Raw genomic sequence first — 23,344 nt, forward strand, 5'->3', positions numbered from 1 at the left:
TTGCACCACCTAGTGAGGAAATGAAGACATTACTATTTTTTAAAAGAAAAACATTTATTCTTGGTAAGAAATTGGTACAGCTTTTGTCGTTAAGCAAACAACCCAGATCATCATATATATATATATTGATATATAATTTTGTGAAATTAAAAGAAAAACGTGACCCATTATTCACTGAGTTGCTTGGAAATCCCCCATCAAGTGGACAGACCTAAACCCCCATGTGTTCTGGGCCTGCCTGCTACGCATGCGCAGAAACTACGCCTGCCTGTCAGAGAGAGTGTACTTTCACTTTACATCGAAGTCGAGCTGTTTTTCAGTCGTTGTTGCCTGCCGGCCAAAACTACAGAAAGAACTACCACGCAAACTTCATCATTGAAGCCCTGTTTGATGGTCCAGTAGGGTAAAAGTGAATTTTCGCGGGCTGAGTCGGTGTATTTTAAACACTACATAGGAAAACGACCCGTAAACAACACTTAAAGCTAACTGAAGCAACAATGCTCTGACACATACAAAGTAAGCTAACTCTCCTCTGCCGACTCTGAGCTTCTGCACAGGTAAGTTGATTACATTTGTGAAGCAGGTTATGCTTTTAATTTAAAAGAATGTACAACTAGTCAAGTTATCTCTGAGTTATCAGACTGGCACTAAATCGTTACAACCGTCCAACAACAACAAATGACCAAAACAGATAGTTAGCTACAGTATTATAAAGCCTTAGTTACTGTAATTACAGCAGGAATAAAACATAAAAAATAAACCAACAACTACATAAGAAGCAATTAGCTTCAAGTGTAGAAGATTATATAAATTGGTATATGATAACCATGTTAAATGGATTTACTCACCTCTGTTATTCACATAAGAATGAATAGAATAAGAATGCACTATTGCATAAACGCATACTGTACAGAGCACCATACTGCTAACATTACCTGTTAACAGATAAGATGTAAATAATAACCTAAAAACTTCTTTTTCCTGATAGCTGAAGGCCCTTACAAACTACCTCTGGTGCCTGGTGATTGCAGCAGATCTGACAGTATGGAGCGGGCTGCACTCAAACAGAGCCAGCCTTGTGGCTCTTGGGAGAGGAAGGAAAGACTTGGGACGGGAGGCTTTGGGCACGTCTACCTATACCAGCACCTTGTAAGTTCTGTCATCCATCTGTACATCTCTGAAAACATGAACCGGGTGTGCCTTTGATTTGTTTTAACTCCCTGTATGTGTTCGCAACAGGAGTCAGGAGAGAAGATTGCTGTGAAACTTTGCAGACTGGAGCTGAACTCTAAGAACAAAGACCGCTGGACGAGAGAGATTCAGATCATGAAGAAGTGAGCAGTAATTGTCTGTTTGAACAGACAGGGTGTTATTTGAACTTATTTCACTGTACATTGTGTTGTTTTCTACTGTGACAGCGAGTTTGGTGCTCTTTATGTGCAGGCTGAATCACGTGAACGTTGTTCAGGCCAGAGATGTTCCAGCAGAGTTGAGCTCCATTGCGATAAATGATCTACCACTGCTAGCCATGGAGTATTGCTCAAAAGGAGACCTACGCAAGGTAGCACATGGATATTTAATAAAAACCCTAAACACTTTTTTATCTTTTAAAGTATCCAAGTAACCAATATAATTCTTTATTCAGGTGCTGAATAAACCAGAAAATTGTTGTGGCCTAAAGGAGAGTGAAGTCCTTGCACTGCTCAGTGACATTGGTAATATTTTTAATCAGTTTTACATTATTTAAAAAAGTCATACATATTGATGCATAATCTGTACAATTTTACAGGTTCTGGTATTCAATATCTCCATGAAAATAAGGTCATTCACAGAGACCTAAAGCCAGAGAACATAGTTTTGCAAGAGATTGATGGGAAGGTAAACTAGCTTTTCTTTTGTACATGCACGCACAAGTTTTGAATACACATAATATGACTTTGTATTCCTTGCTTTCATTATGGAAATATGTTTCCTCCAGCACGTGCATAAAATCATTGATCTTGGTTATGCAAAAGACTTAGATCAGGGCAGTCTTTGTACATCCTTTGTTGGAACTCTCCAATATCTGGTAAGTGTTGTTTCACAAATATATTCCTTTGCTGTCAATGTGTTTTTAATATACGGTATGTTAAAAATCAGACCCTGTTATTATTAACTTGTCTGTCTGTATGCCAGGCCCCAGAGCTGTTTGAGAACAAGCCTTACACTGTAACGGTGGACTACTGGAGCTTTGGAACAGTAATCTTTGAATGCACTTGTGGCTTTCGCCCCTTTCTTCACCACATGCAGCCTGTACAATGGTGAGTCAACATAGCAACGATGCATGAATACTCGGGAATCTGGGCGTTTGTGAACTTCCAAATTAGTAAGGCCATTAACGCCTCTATAATGTGAGAGTTTATTATTCCTCTCCTTATTTTTGTCATATAAATACTGTTACAATGGTAGATTTTCAGAGTGAACGTGGTCAGCGTTTCAAATAAAGAGACCAAATGACGTACAAGGTAACATCTGAGTCAAAACCTCAAGGTACTCTTGCCTCTGTATGATGTCAGAAAGAGGGAATATCCATAATATGTTCATCCTGGGCACATAACTCTGGCTGTGAACACTGAATTCCCACCCACCCAATGTTCACATATTTTTTTTGCAATCAGAAGAAAATTGGCCTAAAGGGAGACAAGTTAAAACAATTTGTTTTGGATAGCGGATGAACTGAAGGGCTGCACCAGTGTAAGAGATACAGTGGGGCAAAAAAGTATTTAGTCAGCCACCGATTGTGCAAGTTCCCCCACTTAAAATGATGACAGAGGTCAGTAATTTGCACCAGAGGTACACTTCAACTGTGAGAGACAGAATGTGAAAAAAAAATCCATGAATTCACATGGTAGGATTTGTAAAGAATTTATTCGTAAATTAGGGTGGAAAATAAGTATTTGGTCACCTCAAACAAGGAAAATCTCTGGCTCTCACAGACCTGTAACGTCTTTTGTAAGAAGCTTTTCTGTCCCCCACTCGTTACCTGTATGAATGGCACCTGTTTGAACTCATCATCTGTATAAAAGACACCTGTCCACAGCCTCAAACAGTCAGACTCCAAACTCCGCCATGGCCAAGACCAAAGAGCTTTCGAAGGACACCAGGAAAAGTATTGTAGACCTGCACCAGACTGGGAAGAGTGAATCTACAATAGGCAAGCAGCTTGGTGTGAAAAAATCAACTGTGGGAGCAATCATCAGAAAATGGAAGACATACAAGACCACTGATAATCTCCCTCGATCTGGGGCTCCACGCAAGATCTCATCCCGTGGGGTCAAAATGATCATGAGAACGGTGAGCAAAGATCCCAGAACCACACGGGGGGACCTGGTGAATGACCTGCAGAGAGCTGGGACCAAAGTAACAAAGGTCACCATCAGTAACACACTACAACGGCAGGGAATCAAATCCCGCAGTGCCAGACGTGTTCCGCTGCTGAAGCCAGTGCATGTCCAGGCCCGTCTGAAGTTTGCCAGAGAGCACATGGATGATACAGCAGAGGATTGGGAGAATGTCATGTGGTCAGATGAAACCAAAGTAAAACTTTTTGGTATAAACTCAACTCGTCGTGTTTGGAGGAAGAAGAATACTGAGTTGCATCCCAAGAACACCATACCTACTGTGAAGCATGGGGGTGGAAACATCATGCTATGGGGCTGTTTTTCTGCCAAGGGGACAGGACGACTGATCCGTGTTAAGGACAGAATGAATGGGGCCATGTATCGTGAGATTTTGAGCCAAAACCTCCTTCCATCAGTGAGAACTTTGAAGATGAAACGAGGCTGGGTCTTCCAACATGACAATGATCCAAAACACACCGCCCGGGCAACAAAGGAGTGGCTCCGTAAGAAGCATTTGAAAGTCCTGGAGTGGCCTAGCCAGTCTCCAGACCTCAACCCCATAGAAAATCTGTGGCGGGAGTTGAAAGTCCGTGTTGCTCGGCGACAGCCCCAAAACATCACTGCTCTCGAGAAGATCTGCATGGAGGAATGGGCCAAAATACCAGCTACTGTGTGTGCAAACCTGGTAAAGACCTATAGTAAACGTTTGACCTCTGTTATTGCCAACAAAGGTTATGTTACAAAGTATTGAGTTGTATTTTTGTTATTGACCAAATACTTATTTTCCACCCTGATTTACGAATAAATTCTTTACAAATCCTACCATGTGGATTCATGGATTTTTTTTTCACATTCTGTCTCTCACAGTTGAAGTGTACCTCTGGTGCAAATTACTGACCTCTGTCATCATTTTAGGTGGGGGAACTTGCACAATCGGTGGCTGACTAAATACTTTTTTGCCCCACTGTACACTATATGGACCGGGCCACCTACTCCTAAAACCTACAAGAGCTGCTCCACCATAGAAACCTGTGCCACGAAGCTCCTGGGGCACAGTTTTTGTGTTGATTTTATCATTAACTGCAGGTTTACAACTCTGCAGTTAATGATTCAGCAGAGTGCTGGCAATTATCCGCCCCAGCACTTGGTGACCACTCTATAACTTTACATGGTTTGCCACTGTGTGGCTGAGTTGGTGCTGTTCCCAAACACTTCCGCTAATCTTGAAAGAAAATTCACAAACTCACTTGTTGTAATGGTGGATGACAACAGCTTTAACAGAGCCACATTCAAAATTCAGCAAGCTGATTAGAGAAATCCAGTCTTTCACAAATGTTCGTAAAGGCAGATTGCAAGGCTAGATACTCGATTTTCTTTACACCGATGGCAATGAGACTGAAAGAATCTGAAAAGATTAAGAGATGTGACCCAATACGATATAATGAATATTTTGAACTGAATCATGCAAAACTACCCCAGTAGAATCTAGGAATAAAAATATGGGGCTAGAAATCGAAACATCACTGGTAAACGTTCTGATTTTGACACCTCTACGCAGCTGATGTGCTACGTAAATACAAATAAAGCCTCTTAGTAAGGTGTCGTTCCATCACTTGCTGACACAGCAGCTAAAATGTGCAATGTTTACTCAAGTCTCTGTGACTCCACTGGAGGAGTGGTGCACCATTCATTCAGAAGATATTCACTCATTTTGTGTTTTTGTTATGGTGGTGTATACTGCTGTCTACCATGTATCACTAAAATGTCCCTTAAAATTGGGTCAAAAATGCCAGAACATATGATTCATATCATTTGTATCATCCTCATGGATGAATTATCTGCCTTTATTGTGTTTCTACTGGGGCTTTATGACAAATTTAGGGCTCCCTATCTGGATTTTTACCTTAATTACTGTTATTTATCCTCTTCATAGATAGAAAAAAAACACCTGTGTAATGTGAAGACCTGTTAATAAAAGTAGAAGTAATGTAAAGAGAGAGCATGGGCTTTGTTTTTAACGTGTTTTCCTGCTTTGGTAGGACAAGCAAAGTCAAGAACAAAGGTCCCAAAGACATCATGGCAGTAGAAGATATGAATGGAGAAGTCAGATTTTCTACACATCTTCCATATCCCAACAATCTCAGCAGGTAGACTTAAAAAGACACTTTTTGTACCCAACAGTTGAGCTTCTTTCATTATAAGTAGCATCTGACCTCTCTGAGTTTGTTTCAAGGCCGCTGCTGGAACCAGTCGAGTCCCTTCTCCAAATGTTGTTATTGTGGGACCCTGCGATGCGTGGTGGCGGCCTGGATCCTGGCGCAAACAAGCCGTACTTCTACACAGCTCTGCAGAATATTCTCAACATGAAGGTTAATATTTTGAACCTTGCTAGACTCACTTAAACCAGGTTATATGGAATGCTTTTGTGGTTTTATACATGTGACCGGACTGAGAAAGGATAGCAAGCAAAAGAAGCCTGTCATTCTGCATATTTATTTCTTCAGATCATTCATGTGTTGGATATGACCTCAGCCCAGCTGCATTCAGTGGTTTTGGGTGCTGAGGATAGTTTACACTCCCTGCAGCTTAGCCTGCAGATGCAGACTCAGAGTCACATCCCCCCGCTGAGTCAGGAGCTGCTGTTGGAGACGGGAATCTCCCTTGACCCTCGAAGACCGCTCGCGCACTGTCTGCCAGATGGACTGGTATGTGACACATAAAAACAAATATGAAATGTGAAACAGGTGCAGACCTGTGACCTACTTTTTTTTCATCTTAAACATTTTGGTTGTTTTGAAATATTGGGGTTTTTCCAGAGTTAAACTGCTTTGTTGTTGTCATGTTTTAACAGTGTGGTAAATTTAACTGGAATCGACTGTTTCCAGCTGAATCCAGCAAAGGGCGAAGTAAAAATTAAGCAAGTCAGATTAGTCAGTTATTACTGACAATGCTGAATATATAGGAATGACTTGTTTCCAGTCTCTGGAATAATCCAGCAGGAGAGTGTTTGTTATTACCGATGATTATTAGTTAAACATTAAACATTGCTTAAACACATGATTATACCCAGAACAATATTCATTCTCTGCTTTCAGCGTGGCTGGGACACCTTTATAGTCTACCTGTTTGATAAGAGCCTAACCAAGTACTCTGGACCGCTGACTGCCAGACCTTTGCCAGACAGTGTCAACTTTATTGGTGAGCTATAAAACTGTATATTGAGCTCGTAAACATTACTCAGCAGATCTTTGGAGATTGTCTTTTAGCCTTGGAAGATAGTGACTAAGAAAATTGTGAGTGGTTACATGAAGCCATTTATTTAACTTTTAAAAGTCTCAGATCCATGAATATCCCTCAGCTGTCTTAAACATCTAGTTAAATTAGTATATCTTTATGAGGTTCTTAACTGATGGAGATCTTACATAATGTTTACATAAAGGTTAATTACAGGAAGTGAACAAACCTAGGTGGCAGTGTGCATAATTATAATGAGATTTGGGTCTTTGTGAATGCTTTTTAGAAGCATGAAGCAAAATTGTTTCAATGTGGTGTCTAAATCAATGTGGTATTAACTAACTTTGTGTACTCTCTATGGTCTCAGTGAGGGAGACTAAGACACAGCTGCCACTGTCTGCTCTTAGAAAGGTGTGGGGTGAAGCGGTCAGCTACATCTGTGGACTGAAAGAGGATTACAATCGCCTATACCAAGGGCAGAGGGCTGCTATGTGAGTACATAAAACACCACGCATAAAAAATGCACTACTTCAAGAAATTACCTGAACATTTGATAATCAGTAAATAAGTCAAATCAGTAAAACACAAAGTGGGTTACATCAGTTTGTCCAGTTGGGAAGCACACTGGACAAACTGTGAATCTGTGAACCTGTTTCACCTGCTTTGGTGCAAATAAAAGTGACAACAGGAGCGCTAAAAAGACAGAAAAAGATAATCCCAAAAAGTTTAGCAGGTGGTGGCCAAAGACCATTGCTTTCTCCTTATCCCTCCTGACTGAGCTTTGCATTTTGCAAGTGCACTTGTCATTGATATTAGCGTCAGCAAACCAAGAGATACCACGAGATATTGAGAACAATGAGCGCTGGAGAGGGCCTTAGAAGAACCTGATCTCATCTCAAGAGAACAGGGCACCACTTTTATTTGCACCAAAGCAGGTGAAATAGATTTGCAATGCTTTATGTTTCATTCCTTAAGTTTAACTGACTTTGTGTAATACTGTGATGAAGGAGTGATCCCTTAATTGTCTTTTGGAGCAGTGTGCATTCAGGTACTCAAACGTTTTAACATGTATGTGTCTACGTAGGCTGAGTTTGCTACGCTTCAACACCAACTTAACGCGCTACAAGAACATGCTGTTCTCCCAGTCGCAGCAGCTCCAAGCCAAACTGTCTTTCTTTAAGACGAGCATCCAGCATGACCTTGAGCAGTACACCAAGCAGAGCAAGGCTGGGATCTGTGAGTGGATGCTACTGTCCTGTTACAACACTGTTAACTCATTACTGAAGTCTTAACTTGACTATATCTTATTGTTGTGCTGTTGTTGTTATCTGAAGCTTCGGAAAAAATGCTGAAGAAATGGCATGAAAATGAAGAGAAAGCTGATGAATTTACAAAGGTGAGGCGGTTTTAAATTCAGTAATTCTTCACAAACTTTCTTTAAAGTTTAAAGACAGCTAAGAGTGTTTTGGTTTGGGTTTTTTTCTGCAGGTTGCAGATGTGGGGTATCTGGATGAAGAGATAGTGGCTCTACATTCGGAGATTGTGGAGCTCCAAAGGAGTCCTTTTGCTAGGAGACAAGGGGATGTGATGGAGCAGCTGTGAGTATATCTGTGATACAAACTTATACTATAGCCCTCTCTTGTAACACCATAGTAAAAGTCCAGTGTAAGAACTGGATTATATTTTAAGGGAGGCTTATGTACTGTATAATTTACTTTATTGCTTATACTACTCTTTAGAAATCCCTATTAGACTAAAAATAAAAATGGAAAATGGTCTTAATTGTCCACATTAGCTTCACGTAAACATCAGAATACTTTTCGGAGGGATTTTATCATACATGATTATTTGGAGAGAAATGTAAGCATATCCTTTAAAAATAACTGCCGTATGCATGTGTTTATTCTGTCTACTTGTTTAGTGAGCAAAAGGCTATTGAACTCTACAAGCAACTTAAGGCTAAATGCAAAAGTAAGTACAAGTCATTCCAAAAATAAAATAGCAGAGATGCTTTTTGCCAATTAGAGTGCAGGTAATTCTGATAAAGCTTCTAATAAACAAGTTACAAACTGTGCAAAAGGTCTTGTTGATCAAATGTATCATTTTGGTCCCAAAAGATTTTTCAAATTTTTTTAGATTAAAAAACAGAAGTTATGGTAGTTGTGTAGTATATCCAAATATTTTATGTACATGATTGTGTAAGTGTGTCTTCTGCAGCCTCTGACCCTCCACATGGCTACAGTGACAGTTCAGACATGGTAAAGACCATTCTTCAGACAGTTCAGAACCAGGACAGAGTGCTGAAAGACATGTACACCCACCTGAGGCAAGTTTAATTTTAACAGACACACACAAACATGTCTAGTTTAGCCCACCTAAGGCACAATTTTACAGTTCCCTGTGGGCCACGTGTGATTTTTTTTCCATCTTTCTCTTTCTCTGTAGCACAATTCTGGTGTGTAAGCAGCGCATCATGGATTTGTTCCCTAAACTGGAGAAGGCGTTAAAAAACATAACAACTGCAGAAACAGTAGTGATGCAGATGCAAGTGTCGAGACAGAGAGAGTTCTGGTACCTTCTCAAGATTGCCTGTGTAAGCATTTAATAGTTGGCACAGCAGAAAATATTCTTGGGGATGAGCAGTGTTTAGGGAACATAAAGGTTTGAATATAGTCAAATGAGACTGTTGCTAATACAGGGTGTGATTGTGTTTTCAGGCCCAGAGCAGTTCTCCATCTCCTTCACTTACACAGCCTTCCACTGACAGGTGAGATCAGTTTAATATCTGAAAAATACTACTGAAGTTAACAGCTACAATAATCTGTCACACTGTTTTGAGATTATCTCCCAAATGTAAGGATTTTATGTGTAGTTTAGAAGATGAATCTTTGCACAAAACCACCACTAGAGGTCACTCTTTGGTCTTTAAAATCTCAGTTTGTAGGGGGAAAAAAAAGACCCCCAACCCTCCTTATAGTCTGTTTTTTCTTTCAGTGAAACAGTTCATCATTTACTTGATGAAAATCAACGTTATCTGAGTCAGCTAACGTCTTTGCTGCAAGACGCCACCCAAGAGATGGAGCACAGTATTATGGTATGGCAGAGATGTGTTTTTATGTTCTGCTCATGTATATCAGCAAATTACCAAGTTGTTTTTTATTAGAGCACTAATTAACAGCTAATTATTGGAGACTGGCACAAAAGTACTGAGCGAATATGTTGCTTCTCTGTGCAGGATCAGGATTGGAGCTGGACTCAGTATGGAGCAATGAAAGTGAAGCCTCAGACGCTCTAGAAACTCACCAGATATCACACACTTTAAAAAGTGCTCTATCAGAGTCACACTATGTGAAAGCTTTGTTATTCCTCACAGTGTCCTTTACATTTATGTAATGCTGTTGACTAGAATGTATGAAACAGCACGATGTGGTAAGCTACAGACAATTTAATTTGAAGTATATTTTTGAATGTTAAAAAATATTTCCAGCTGTAGATACAAGATATTTATTTTACTGGCAATACTGACTAAAGGTAAAAACTGCTGCTGTGCATGATTGAATGTGAATAAATTTCTAGAAACTTATAGTACATGTACAAGGTTTTGAATTTGTTCAATGTTTAGTTTCTATCTGCACGGGTGAAACTTTTTTACATTCACGCAGTGGAGCACACACAAAATGCAGGTTTAAAATTCTCCTGGGATTTGCTGAAATCCAAACTGCAAGAATGCAGAAAAGTCTAATGTAAAATATGATGCAAAACCAGACAATAGTCTACGATACTGTATTTGTACTGACAGTAAAGGGAAATAGGAACAAAACCTGTGATATGCCAAATTACACAATAATTGGGCCTTGCAATAATTTGAAGAAAACAGTAAATATCAGATGATCGCCTGTGAGTTAGCGCTTTGGCAATAGTCGGAAGGAAAAACTCCCCTTTTAACATGAAAAAGCTTGGCTGTGTGTCGCAACCAGTTTGGGGTGAGGGGACAAACGTAGGACAAAGGCATGCAGTGGAAGAGAGACAGAGATGAATTATAACTAATACTGAAAAGGAAAGTGGTGTATAAACACGCAGGAAGAGAAAAGACGTGTGTGAAGAAGAAACACTGTGCATCATGAGAGCCCCTAGCAGCCTAGGTCTATTGCAGTGTAACTAAGGGAGGATTCACCTGATCCAGACCTAACTATATGCTTTATCAAAAAGGCAAGTTTTAAGCCTAAGTGTAAAAGTAGAGAGGGTATCTGTCTCCTGAATCCAAACTAGGTGGTGGTTCCACAGAAGAAGGGCCTGAAAGCTGAAGACTCTGTCACCAATTCTACTTTTAAAGACTCTGGTAACCATAAGCAAGCCCGCAGTCTAAGCACAAATAACTCTAATGGGGTGATAGAGTACTATAAGGCCATTAAGATAAGATAGGGAATGATTATTCAAGACCTTGGTGAGAAAGACTTTAAGTTTATCCTGCTTTTAACAGAAGATAAGCCAATATAGAATAAAAATGTTCTCTCTAGTCCTTGATCATCTGAAGGCTTTTCAGTGAATTTTTCACACATTCTGATAATAACGAACTACATTAGTACAATGTACGAAGAGGACTCTCCATGTACATGAACAAACTGGGTTCTATTACACAACTGCAGCGCAGTACCTTTAATACCCACAGGGTGCGCTAAAGGTCTTATGGAGTGATGAAATGGTAAATGGCCTGCATTTGTATAGCGCTTTTCTAGTCCCTAAGGACCCCAAAGCGCTTCACACTACATTCAGTCATTCACACACACATTCACACACTGGCGATGGCAAGCTACATTGTAGCCACAGCTGCCCTGGGGCGCACTGACAGAGGCGAGGCTGCCGGACACTGGCGCCACCAGTAGGCAAACATGGGGTTAGTATCTTGCCCAAGGATATTTGGCATGCAGCCAGGAGGCAGCCTGGGATCGAACCACCGACCTTCTGATCAGGTGCTCTGCCACCTGAGCTACAGCCACCCCATGATAAATGGAAATTTCAAATTTTTGGTTAAAATTGTTGTCAATATATAGAGAGAGCCACAACAGTGAGTGCTCACAGCCATCTGTAAAAGACCACAAAGGATATATCATGGTTTAGGGGACAATCCCACAACCTTTACCATTATGGAAGCAGTGTGGGATTATCTTGACAGAGAGCAAATGCAGAACAAAAGCCAGCCAGTATCAAAAGAAGATATTTGAATATGTTTTTATAGTATTCATACCAAAAATGATGAATGCAGATGCTTCACTGGCTGATGAGCTGAACACGTTTTATGCTCGCTTCGACGCCGCAGCAATTAAAACAACAAACGGCTGCGCGCGCTCGGAGTGCACCAGTGAAGAAAATGCATTCGTCATCACAGAGCATGCCGTGAGGAACACCTTCAGGAGGGTGAATACCAGGAAGGCAGCAGGACCAGATGCAATCCCTGGCCGGGTCCTTAGAGCCTGCGCTGATCAACTAGCACCGGTGTTCACGGAGATCTTCAACCTCTCCCTGGCCCAAGCTGTGGTTCCCACGTGCTTCAAACAGTCCATTATTGTCCCTGTTCCAAAGAAACAACAGCCCGCTTGCCACAATGACTACCGTCCAGTAGCACTGACTTCAATTGTGATGAAGTGTTTTGAAAGACTGATGAGAGATCACATCACTTCTTCACTTCCTGCCACCATCGACTCACTTCAGTTTGCTTACCGGACTAATCGTTCCACAGACGATGCCATATGTCACCTGCTCCACACATCCCTGAGTCACCTGGACACTGGCAGAGGGAATTATGTTAGGATGCTGTTCGTGGACTACAGTTCAGCATTCAACACAATAATTCCCTCTAAGCTTTTCACCAAGTTGACGGATCTAGGACTCAGCTCATCACTGTGTCAGTGGATCCTCAACTTCCTCACAGACAGACCCCAATCAGTGAGGGTGGGAAAACAAGTCTCCCCCTCCATCTCACTCAGCACTGGAGTGCCTCAGGGCTGTGTTTTAAGCCCCCTGCTGTACTCACTGTACACTTATGACTGTGTAGCCACATCCGACACCACCTCCATTGTCAAGTTTGCTGACGACACTGTTGTTGTGGGCCTGATCTCCGACAACATCGAGACGGCCTACCTGGAGGAGATTAGGAACCTGGAGACCTGGTGCCAGGAGAATAACCTCCTCCTAAACATCAGCAAGACTAAGGAGCTGATCGTGGACTTCACTACAAAGCAGGCAAGGAATTACAAACCCCTCATCATCAGTGGCACGCCAGTAGAGAGAGTGGACAGTTTCCAATACCTGGGTGTCCACATCACTCAGGACCTGTCATGGTCCTGTCACATCAACACCCTGGTTAAGAAAGCCCGTCAGCGTCTCTTCTTCCTCAGAAGACTTAGAGACTTCCATCTGCCACTGAAGGTGCTCAAGAACTTCTACTCCTGCACCATCGAGAGCGTCCTGACGGCAAACATCTGCACCTGGTTTGGGAACAGCACCAAGCAGGACAGACGAGATCTGCAAAGGGTGGTGCGCTCAGCCGAACGCATCATTCAATCAGAGCTCCCTGACCTGCTGTCCATCTACACCAGGGGTGCTCAATCCCAGTCCTCGAGAGCTACTGTCCTGCAGCTTTTAGATGCATCCCTACTCCAACACAGCTGAATCAAATGTTTGATCACCTCTTCAGCATGCCATCAAGTTTGGAGAAGGCCTGATAACAAGCCATTCGTTTGATTCAGCTGTGTCGGAACAAGGATGCATCTAAAAGCTGCAGGACAGTAGCTCTCGAGGACTGGGATTGAGCACCCCTGATCTACACCAAGCGGTGCAAGTCCAAAGCTAGGAAGATTATGATGGACCTCTCCCATCCCAACAATGGACTCTTCTCACTGTTGAGGTCTGGGAAGCGCTTCCGCTCCCTTAAGGCCAAAACAGAGAGAATGAGGAGGAGCTTCTTCCCCCAGGCTATTCGGGGCCTGAACCAGGTGTAGGACTGGACTCTCCCAAACACGTCGCTATAAGACTGGACTCTCACACACGTCACCACACGCACCACCACACATTTCCTATAATCCTATAATTCCTATAATTTATAATCCTTATCTTTATAATCTCTTCTGCTATTTGCACATTCTTTACTGTAAATTCCTAAGTTAATTTGTAAATTTTTGTAGTAAACTGTAAATTGTAAATATTGTAAAACTTTTCTTCTGTCATTTAATGGTCGGGCATTGTACAGCTACAAGCATTTCACCCCCATGTCATACTGTGTATGGTTGTGTGTGTGTGACAAATAAAATTTGAATTTGAATTTGAATTTGAAAAAAATGAAGTGAAAAGAACTTCCTTAGTCCACTGGTTTTTCTGGACATCTGTCAAAGACTGGCGATTGTTTTATAATATTGGTTTTGTAAAACATTGATATCCATACTGATATCTTCTTGCGAAGCCATTTGGGTCTTATATATCTGTATAAATAAAAAGGTTTTATCAAGATTTTAAATAAAATAAATCGTTTGACAAATTCCACCCATTTACAATGTCACTTCTTTTATTTCCAACAGTCCTGAAGGCAGCATAATGCAGCGAGTCAAAGCAAGATTGAAACCTGTGGGAGGCGGGGAAATGGGGGTGGGACGTTGAATGCTAAGATCAGAAGGGGACACGGTTTGCTACAGCGGTAATTTTACATATTATAAGCCTGTGGTTTACAGTACGTACTGAAACATTATTTGGTCGTAGTGCAGGACGATTTAAAAGCTTTGCTTCACGCTAGTAGCCTAGCAAGCTTACATTAGCATTAAGCTACACTGAAACAGTGCTTCACTTCCGATCCCACCCAGTGAGAGCTAGCCAGCCAGCTAGCTAGCTAGCTAATCCAACCCAGCCAGCTAGGGTAAACGTTACCAACCGAGTGGTGGGTAAGCCTGTGTTTTCTTTTTCAGAATGTATTTGTTTTAATGTTATAGCTACATCAAAGGACCTGTAGCTTTGAAGCACATATGTTGCTTCATAAGTTGGATGAGGAGTCACTTGCTTGTTACCCTTCTCAAGTCTTTCTGTCAGCTAATCGTGCCTGTCACCGTTAGATGTTTAAACTAAATACACGTGAAGTGTACTTTAACTAAGCGAAGTCGTTAATTGTCACCAATAGTGTTGCTATATGATATGCATCGATTGCTGTTAAGGCAGCTATCATAGGCATAAAGGTTTCCATGTTTGACCTGGGTGCACCTGTGTTAATAGCTGACCGTCTCACTGGTGAATATAAAAGGCGTATTTATGAGAGTGTGTGTAACGATTTACTTAAACTCTTACTTTCATTACAATGGGGTGAAAAACGGGGTGCACGGAGCAGAAAAGCTAAGCCATATAGTGTGTTGACCATAGACTTACTGGATGTAAAGAGGCAGGTTTTATGGCACAGCCCATGCATTACTGATGGTTCACCTAAGAGTCTTGACTGCATGTATTGCTGTTAATAGTTACAGTTTCCACCTGATCACAGACGTGACAGTGCCCTGAGGACTTAGTGTTGTATAAATATTTCAGTTTTTTCCTTTTCTGTCTGCAGGTGAGTGCTAGCAAGGATGACGATGCCGCATGTAGGGGCAGTATTTGCAGCAATAACAGGAGTGATGGCCATCATGTTGCACTCCTCTATTCACAAGATAGAAGAAGGACACCTCGCTGTGTACTACAGGTACATCAGGCCTGACTCATCACACCTGTTTCTAATGAAAATGACACCTGTACTAAGAATGTGGGAGTGCTATTTGTAAGCACCCTGTTTCAAATGATGGTTATAAAGTTATATGTCCTCTTCTTTTTTTCCACTCTCATTAAATATAATCAAAAGAAAATCAGATGTTCTGAACTCTGGCCAAATAATTTGTATTTGTTTCAGAGGTGGGGCATTGCTGACTACTCCCAATGGTCCTGGATATCACATTATGCTGCCTTTCATTACCACCTACAGAGCAGTGCAGGTAAGCCTCTCTTTCCAGGCTTGAAACATGGCCTTTGAGCAAAGGCATGTGTAATGTAAGATTCAAACAGGAGGTGCCTGCGCTTTAAAACTAGAGTGGGATCTTCTATAAATAAGTCAGCTACAGCATGCAAACAGTTGTTATTCAACCGTGGCTGCAGGGGCTCTGTTTTACAACAAGTAAATGGAGCATTTACATGCCAATACATATATAGTTGTGGGCAGAAGTTTGCATACGCTTATCATTGGCATGAAAGTCATGGCAATTTTAGGTTTTTCATTGATTTCTTTGAGGTGTTATTTTTCTGGGGTAGAATGATTGTGCAGCCTACATCTTTAATGCCTTTAAGAAACAAGAATTGGTTGCACAGGTTTGAATTTATTTAGGATTTTCTCAAATCCACACTGTGTTGCAATTAAACATAGAGGTGCAAATATATACATACAAACCCTCTAATACTTATTTAAATGTCTCTTTACAAGTTCTGGCACAATTCTGTCTGGGTATTTGGCCACCGTTAATGGCAGAATTGGTAGAGTTCATTTAAATTGGTTGTTTTCTTGGTACAGACCAGGCTTTTAAGCATCATAGTTCACAAATTTTCATTTGTGCTTTGGGAGGGCAATTCCAGAAACTTGATGTTAGCCTGGTTTATCCATTCGAAAATCAGTTTTGATATATTTTTGGGATCATTGTCCTGCTGGTACACCCAACTGTGTCCAAGTTTTAACCGTCTAGCTGTTAATTGTAAGTGAAGTTGAAGATTTTGGAAATGGTCCTCATGTGCTGTTATTTCATCCAATTTGTGCAATGTACCAGTACCTCTGGCAGCAAAACAGCCTCAGACCATGCTACAGCCAACACCATGCTTAACAGCTGTTATAGTGTTCTTAGGTTTGAAAGCCTTACTCCTCCAAGCACAAGTCTTGTCATTGTGGAAAAATAGCTCAATCTTTCTGTCATCTGACATAAAACCTTTCTCCAGAAGGCATTTGGCTCGTCATTGTTGGCAGCTGCAAAGTTAAGCTGGTTGGTTGGTTTTGAAACACAGGTTTCTTTCTTGGTTGCATGTTCTTAGTGTAGGGTGATATAAAACTCCCTTTACTGTGGACAGAGATGTCGATGTTCCAATAGATCATGGCAGGCTTGAGCTTTAGTGGTTCCTGGCTTGTTCCTGAACATTCTAACAAACATCCTCTCATTTGAGGGTGGTAGTTTGGGTCTTGTTCCAGACCTTGGCAACATATCCAGGTAACTTGAAGAATTATGGCTGTTTTGGAAAACTACTGTTACAGTTAACGAACGTTTACAATCAGAATTGTAAAAGAGAATCATAGTAATATAGTAGAATATGCTTTACACATTGTATGCATTCAGCTTGTATTAACTTGAAACAACCATGCACTTCTTTATGTAATCTTGTATAGCTCCTAAATTATATAATGTAGTATAAAGTAGCATTGCACTCAATTTCAAATCTTAATAATACACTCACAGGCCATTTTAATAGGTACCTTGCTAGTACCAGATTGGACCCAGTTTTGCCTTCAGATCTGCTTCTCTGAAGCAAGTGCTGGAAACATTCCTCAGAGATTTTGTTTCATGATGGCATCAGACATTTGCTGCACATTTGTTGGCTACGCATCAATTATATAAATCTCTCACTCAACCACATTCCAAATGTGCTCCTTTGGACTGATATCTGGTGTCTGTGGAGGCGACTTGAGTATAGTGAACTGATTGTTATGTTTAAGAAACCAGTTTGAGATGATTTGACTTTTATGACATGTTGTGTTATTCTGCTGTAAGCAGCCATCAAAAGATCATACAGAGATGACATTTAAGGCTGTGGCATTTGAATGATGAAGAACTCCTGCAAATCAGAAAAGATAGGGGGTGCTTGGAGTCGTATGGCCATAAGCATGAAATAAGCAGGATGGATCCATGATTTCAATTTTTGTGATCATGTGCAAATTGTAGTCCTTTATTCCCAATTTTGATGCTCAGTTTGAACTTCAGCTATGTTTAATAGCAGTTGAACCTGTTGTACCCTGGATTTTATATGCTCAGTTTTAACAAAAAGGAAAACACACAGGTCACTTATACTGATAACTATGTCACAATATTTTCAATGTTTTTTTTTTTTTTGTTTTTTTTTCAGACTACACTCCAAACAGATGAGATCAAGAATGTGCCTTGTGGAACAAGGTGTGACTGAACTTCCTAATTCAGCTGTTAATAAAGTCATTCCCACATTAATATATATTTACCTGAAATGTTTTTTTTTTCTTCACAGTGGAGGTGTGATGATCTATTTTGACAGGATAGAAGTTGTGAACATGCTCGTCCCCTCAGCAGGTGCAGCTTGTTTTTGTGAATTTCTTTCACTGCAAAACTTCCTTATTTTGTTGACTTATTAACCCTGTTGGCATCAAAGTAATTGTTGCTTTTGTTCTGCTATATTCAGTGGTGGACATTGTGAGGAACTACACCGCAGATTACGACAAAACTCTAATTTTCAACAAAATTCACCATGAACTCAACCAGTTCTGCAGCGTGCACACACTACAGGAGGTTTACATTGAGTTGTTTGGTTAGTACGTTTTGGTTGCATTTTACTACAATCCTGAAATTCCTGAAATTGGATCATACATTAGAACTTTTTCTTTTATTTTGTTTGCAGACATCATAGATGAGAATCTGAAGACGGCATTACAGAAAGATCTGAATGTTATGGCACCTGGACTTACAATACAGGTACCTAAACACACACATAACCTGCACATTTTCAGTGACATTTTAGGGATGATAAAATCAGCTAGTTGGTTTTGTGCTGTGACACATCCAGAACTCAGATTCCACCTTCCCTCATTCCCTCGCTCTGTCCCTTTTACAAAGACTTTAAGGTAACACTCAGTACTTAGAAGTCTATATTGTACATAGTTTAACATTTCCAGCTGAAATGGAGAATGTTTAGTGGGAAAAAGGTGAGATCGCACATGGATCATGGAGCTGGTAAATAACACACAGTTTCATACCAGCTAGATTTGGGCACTAGCAGCAAATGTACAGAGAGTAGAGATTAACAGTCAGTCCTTCGTACTGCCTACTAGTACACTAATAGTGTTGTTTTTGTTTGTTTTTTTCCTCTTCCTCGTTGGCAGTTGATCACCAAATAGCCCAAACTTATTGCACGTTTTCTTCCGCACTAACCTGTGTTAATACAGTTAAAAATGCTCCCTTTGAGGTGAGGTAAAACAGAAGTCAGATTAAACTGTTGTTTACTGCATTACCTATTAGCTTCTTGCAGGAACTATAAATTCATTTTAAGCCGCGGGGTAAACCAGGTTACTGTCTGTTAGTGTTTGTTTAATGACCCCTGCTCATGGGCCAGGACCATTAGTGCACAGCTAGGAAGAAACAGATGTTAGTGTGTCACCCAAACAACCCCTCCCCCCAAACCCACACACACAATAAATAAAAATGAAAATATAAAAAAATAAATGACATTTGCTCACCAGTTTGAGGGGAGGAGTCAAAGTCTGAATAGATACTAGTAGGCCAATCTATCTGTTTCATGTGTCTTTTTATTTTTGTGAGCAATTTTCCCTCACTGTTTCCCTCTTTTTTTTTTTCTTTTTTTCTTTTTTTTTTTACTGTTTCCAATAAAGGCAGTTCGTGTTACCAAACCAAAGATCCCTGAGTCTATCAGGAGGAACTTTGAACTTATGTGAGTTTGTACAATTGAAGTTACCAGCATAGACTTTGTACATGGTTTAGTTTCTGTGATTTCCTCACTCAATTCATGCAAGACCACATGGAAAGCAAAATATTTGCAAGAACCTCATTTCTGTCTATCCTTGTGTGTCTGTCTGTGTGTGTTTGTGTATGTGCAGGGAAGCAGAAAAGACTCGTTTGCTAATAACAGCTCAGACTCAGAAGGTGGTGGAAAAGGAAGCTGAGACTGAAAGGAAGAAAGCCATTATTGGTAAATGCGCTGTTTTACTGTAAAGCAGGCAGTTCCCTTTTTATTTGCATGACCATCCGTGCAATTTTAGCATTTTGCCTCTCAAAGTTATTCATGCGAAACCCCACTGCCAACCTCAGCCTTCTCTTTTCTGTCACACAGAGGCTCAGAAAGTGGCTCAGGTGGCAGAGATCCAGTTCCAGCAGAAGGTGATGGAGAAGGAGACAGAGAAGAAGATCTCTGAAATAGAGGGTCTGCCTGAAATCCTTTGGTTCCTTTCTGTGTCATGAATCTGTGTGTTCCTGAGTTGTGGTGTGCTGGTTTATTTGTCTCATTCAATAGTGCTTCTTTGTTTCAGATGCTGCCTTCCTGGCCAGAGAGAAAGCTAAGGCTGATGCAGAATTTTACACTGCTGCCAAGTTTGCTGAAGCAAACAGGGTAAAAAGACCCAAACAGTTTAAACACTTTGTTGTTAACATCAAATGCAGTCATCACAGATCGTATAGTTTTAAAACAGTAACACTCTGCTGAGAGGTGTTTTTGCAGTGGCTATAGTAATAAAAAAAATCCCTAATGTAAAAGAGAATAAGGCTTGATTTAGACTTCTTTGTAGAGCCCATGATGTAACCTATGTAGGTGGCTGACGTTGTTGACGCATTTATGCTTGTGCTGGTCCAATATGTGTTAATTACCTTGTGGTTGTGTCCTGATGCGGTGTCAGCTGATAGAAACAGTTGAAATGCTGGGGCTTTTTCCCTCCCTGGTCCCTGCTCTTTGTACTGGTCTGTTTTGTTTTTGTTTGTTTGTTTTTTAACGGCAAACATATTTGTCCCTGAAGTTTTTCTACTTCTCTGTGCATACATTCACGTCAGTTCTGATCATTACAACAGTCTGCATCCAGAAATTTGTTGACGTTTGTGAGTTCTTATATTGATGCTATGATTATCATTCCTTATTTTGAGATGATGATCCATATTTTCTCAATGATAAATTTAAAAACTGCGGTGGAAAAAGTAGCCAGAAATTCACAGGAGGACTCCATTGTACTGAACAGACCATTTACAATAGTTGCGGGCTGCGTCGACTGCGTGTGTAGCTAAACTCCCAGGGAAGTGCACGTTAGATTACGGCATAGGTTATGGCGTAGATTTCCAGCAGTTGTAGTAACATAGTTTTAGTTTATGTTTATTTGTAGGTTTATACGGCAAACGCATGGATCCACACAAACCTGCTGTAATGATCTTAATAACCTCACTTCACCTGACCTAAACAGAATCAACTTTAAATAGATGCAGACTTTCGACAAACTCTACCAAACTGGGTAATTGCAGAAAGATGTCACAAACCATTAATTACCGTCCTCCTGACAAGAGTCAGGTCTTGAAGCAGCTCCACTTGATCAGAGTTAATTTAATTGCTCATCACTGAAGTTGGTCCAGCTGCAATGTTGCATTTATTTTTAGCCATGTAGCTGTATATAGTCACATTAAGATAAAGTGTTATCACAAACAGCAATGTGATCCAGCACTAATTGAATCCTCACACTCTTCTGTCTCTCTTCTAAATCCCTACAGCTGAAGTTGACACCTGAATACATGGAGCTGATGAAGTACCAGGCCATAGCAGCTAACAGTAAGATCTACTTTGGCCAGGACATCCCGAACATGTTTGTAGAGGGGGGCAACGGTCCACCAAAGTCTCCGCGCTCCCCTTCATTACCGAATGCTGAATCAGACTTCTTTAAAGTGAAGCCTGATGGACAGTGAGTCCACAGCTCTGCCTCTGCACAGGACAGGAGAGCTTGATGAGGAATTGTCTTGTCACTGGGGCGTAGAGCGCTGAACTGAAGATGATGATGATGGGTGGGGTAGCTTTTCAGCTAGTTTGGTGAACCGCACGCTTCAGTCTTAAATCTAAATGGCAAAAAAAGAGTGGGAGAGGGTTTAAGGTGGAAGAAAAGTGAAAGTGAGATGGGAGAATGTGACAGATGAAAAGGATTCTTTTTGTTTTGTTTTGTTTTGGAGGGTTTTCAGCCTTCCACATTTTTAAAAAGACGAGCTTTAGAAATGAGATTGATGCCATAGTTAAAAAACAAGCATAAACATGCTAATGCCTGAGAAGGTGACGGCAACTAGTCGCCCTAATTTACATGTGCTTGCAATCAGTGCGGTGTTTAACTTTTGCTTTTGGGGCTGCATTCATTTTTCGTTTTTCTTTTGTTATCTTTTTTTGTTATTGATTTTTTGGATGCAAGGTCAATGATTTGTGATGAGCTATTGATTTTTGAGAGTTATGTGGCTTGGCTGCACTGGAATCTGACAGGTGACACTAATTAAAAGCTGGGTGGACAATGTATGTGCGTGTGATGGGGGTCAAGTCATCTCTGTGCCAACCTCACTTGCACTGACTTACTAAGGTGGCTGTTCTTTTAAGAGTATAAGGGCCCGTTTAAGCTGCTGGTGGATGAACTTGAACACTTGATGGGTTATATACAGAAGTGAGTGTGTTATAAATGTCCAGTTGAGTGAAATTATACAGATATTAGCTGTGGAGGGGTATCAGATTGGAAATGTAGTTTATTATTTAGTGTAGTATTCTGTTATTAGTTGTTTTTTGGACCTCCTGTGACACAGACTCTGAAGCAAATGAGAGGGGGGAAAATGGAAGAAAGATCTGGCGTTGCTTAAAGATTTAGTCTAATACAAATTGAGGATGATTAACAGCTGATTGTTGTAACAGTGAGCACTGCAGGAAGTAGAGATTATCATTAAAGAAGTCAGCGCATGTTTCTTTCTTCAGATTGGTTTCCAGAGCCGTGCATGTTGAAATTATGAGTTTGGGATGGTTCAGATAGAGCCTGCAACCAACTCTGTTGTTATGCAGTGTCTTCATAAGTGGTTAAATGTAAACTCTCAGGACATGTATTAAATATTAATAAGACAGCTGTTTAATGTTCACTCTCCAAACAACAATTAATTCAGATTTTCACCATGAAGAAAGCTGCGGTTTGAGAGGAAAATGGAAAAGCACCACCTTTTCAGCTAGGTGTCTGTCTGGAACAATGCCAATTTAAGAGCATGCAGGGCGACTGAAATAGGAATAATATTTAAAACGAAATCGACATTTCATTGTCAATGTTTACATTTTTTATGGTGATTCATAACTAAGCGGACTACAGGATCTTCTGTCATTTCTCACCGAGATAATTGAAGTACCACAGAGCTTCCTATGACGACAGAAACTCGGAGAGGATTCACGTAACCTCCAATCAGTTTTTGACAGCACGAGTTCTACTCAAAAACAAGTTGGTCTGTTTAGAGATGAATGTTGCTTTGGCTTAAGAAAAGATACGGGTTGGTGCTAGTTTTAATGTGTGTGTACATTTTGATTCTGTTCTGCTTTGTGTTTTAGAAACATGGAAATACAATTGAGATAACGAGCCTTAAATAATATAATGGTTTACCCCAGACTTAAAGGTTCAGCGATTCTTACAGGCTAAAAGGCTCCTCATAGACTTTGAAGATGTGCCGTTCTGTACGGATCGTCGCTCTCGCTTTGAAAGACTCAACAGGCAGTGAACACTACGAGTGTTTTGAAGACGCCGCGCTGTTTCTGTGACCTCCATTTGGCAGTTTAACGCTGCACCTCGCAATTGCTTTGGTGGTGGGTTCAAATAAAAGATGCAAAAGAGGGGGATGAATCACTCACAAAAATAATTTTTGTCGATTTTTTTTTTTTTTTTTTTTTTTTGTACAATCTGTGAAATT

General features: G+C 40.6%; 2 protein-coding genes across 4 annotated transcripts; both read left to right on the forward strand.

The window, feature by feature from the left end:
• The first annotated feature begins 262 nt into the window (after window positions 1-262).
• LOC113034514 (inhibitor of nuclear factor kappa-B kinase subunit alpha-like) lies at window positions 263-10,197 on the forward strand. The gene is made up of 22 exons (XM_026189136.1): window positions 263-557; window positions 989-1,149; window positions 1,240-1,334; window positions 1,444-1,561; window positions 1,646-1,715; window positions 1,790-1,878; window positions 1,979-2,068; window positions 2,176-2,300; window positions 5,420-5,527; window positions 5,614-5,749; window positions 5,885-6,085; window positions 6,476-6,578; window positions 6,982-7,105; window positions 7,699-7,850; window positions 7,949-8,010; window positions 8,103-8,212; window positions 8,536-8,585; window positions 8,832-8,940; window positions 9,060-9,207; window positions 9,332-9,381; window positions 9,609-9,708; window positions 9,850-10,197. Exons 2-22 carry the CDS (start codon window positions 1,045-1,047, stop codon window positions 9,907-9,909), a joined length of 2,205 nt encoding a protein of 734 aa, XP_026044921.1. The 5' UTR covers window positions 263-557; window positions 989-1,044; the 3' UTR covers window positions 9,910-10,197.
• Window positions 10,198-14,222: 4,025 nt separating this feature from the next.
• erlin1 (ER lipid raft associated 1) lies at window positions 14,223-21,932 on the forward strand. Of its 3 annotated transcripts, none has more exons than XM_026189172.1 (12): window positions 14,223-14,301; window positions 15,196-15,324; window positions 15,529-15,610; window positions 17,772-17,818; window positions 17,907-17,968; window positions 18,078-18,203; window positions 18,294-18,367; window positions 19,282-19,340; window positions 19,507-19,598; window positions 19,740-19,829; window positions 19,936-20,015; window positions 21,152-21,932. In XM_026189172.1, exons 2-12 carry the CDS (start codon window positions 15,212-15,214, stop codon window positions 21,341-21,343), a joined length of 1,017 nt encoding a protein of 338 aa, XP_026044957.1. In that variant the 5' UTR covers window positions 14,223-14,301; window positions 15,196-15,211; the 3' UTR covers window positions 21,344-21,932. The 3 variants fall into 3 exon arrangements, with proteins under 3 accessions (XP_026044957.1, XP_026044956.1, XP_026044958.1); XM_026189171.1 differs by having other exon boundaries at window positions 14,234-14,542; XM_026189173.1 differs by having other exon boundaries at window positions 14,234-14,538.
• Window positions 21,933-23,344: the final 1,412 nt, after the last annotated feature.

This window comes from Astatotilapia calliptera, chromosome 13 (genome assembly GCF_900246225.1).
Source record: "Astatotilapia calliptera chromosome 13, fAstCal1.2, whole genome shotgun sequence".
Classification (NCBI taxonomy): Eukaryota; Metazoa; Chordata; class Actinopteri; order Cichliformes; family Cichlidae; genus Astatotilapia; species Astatotilapia calliptera.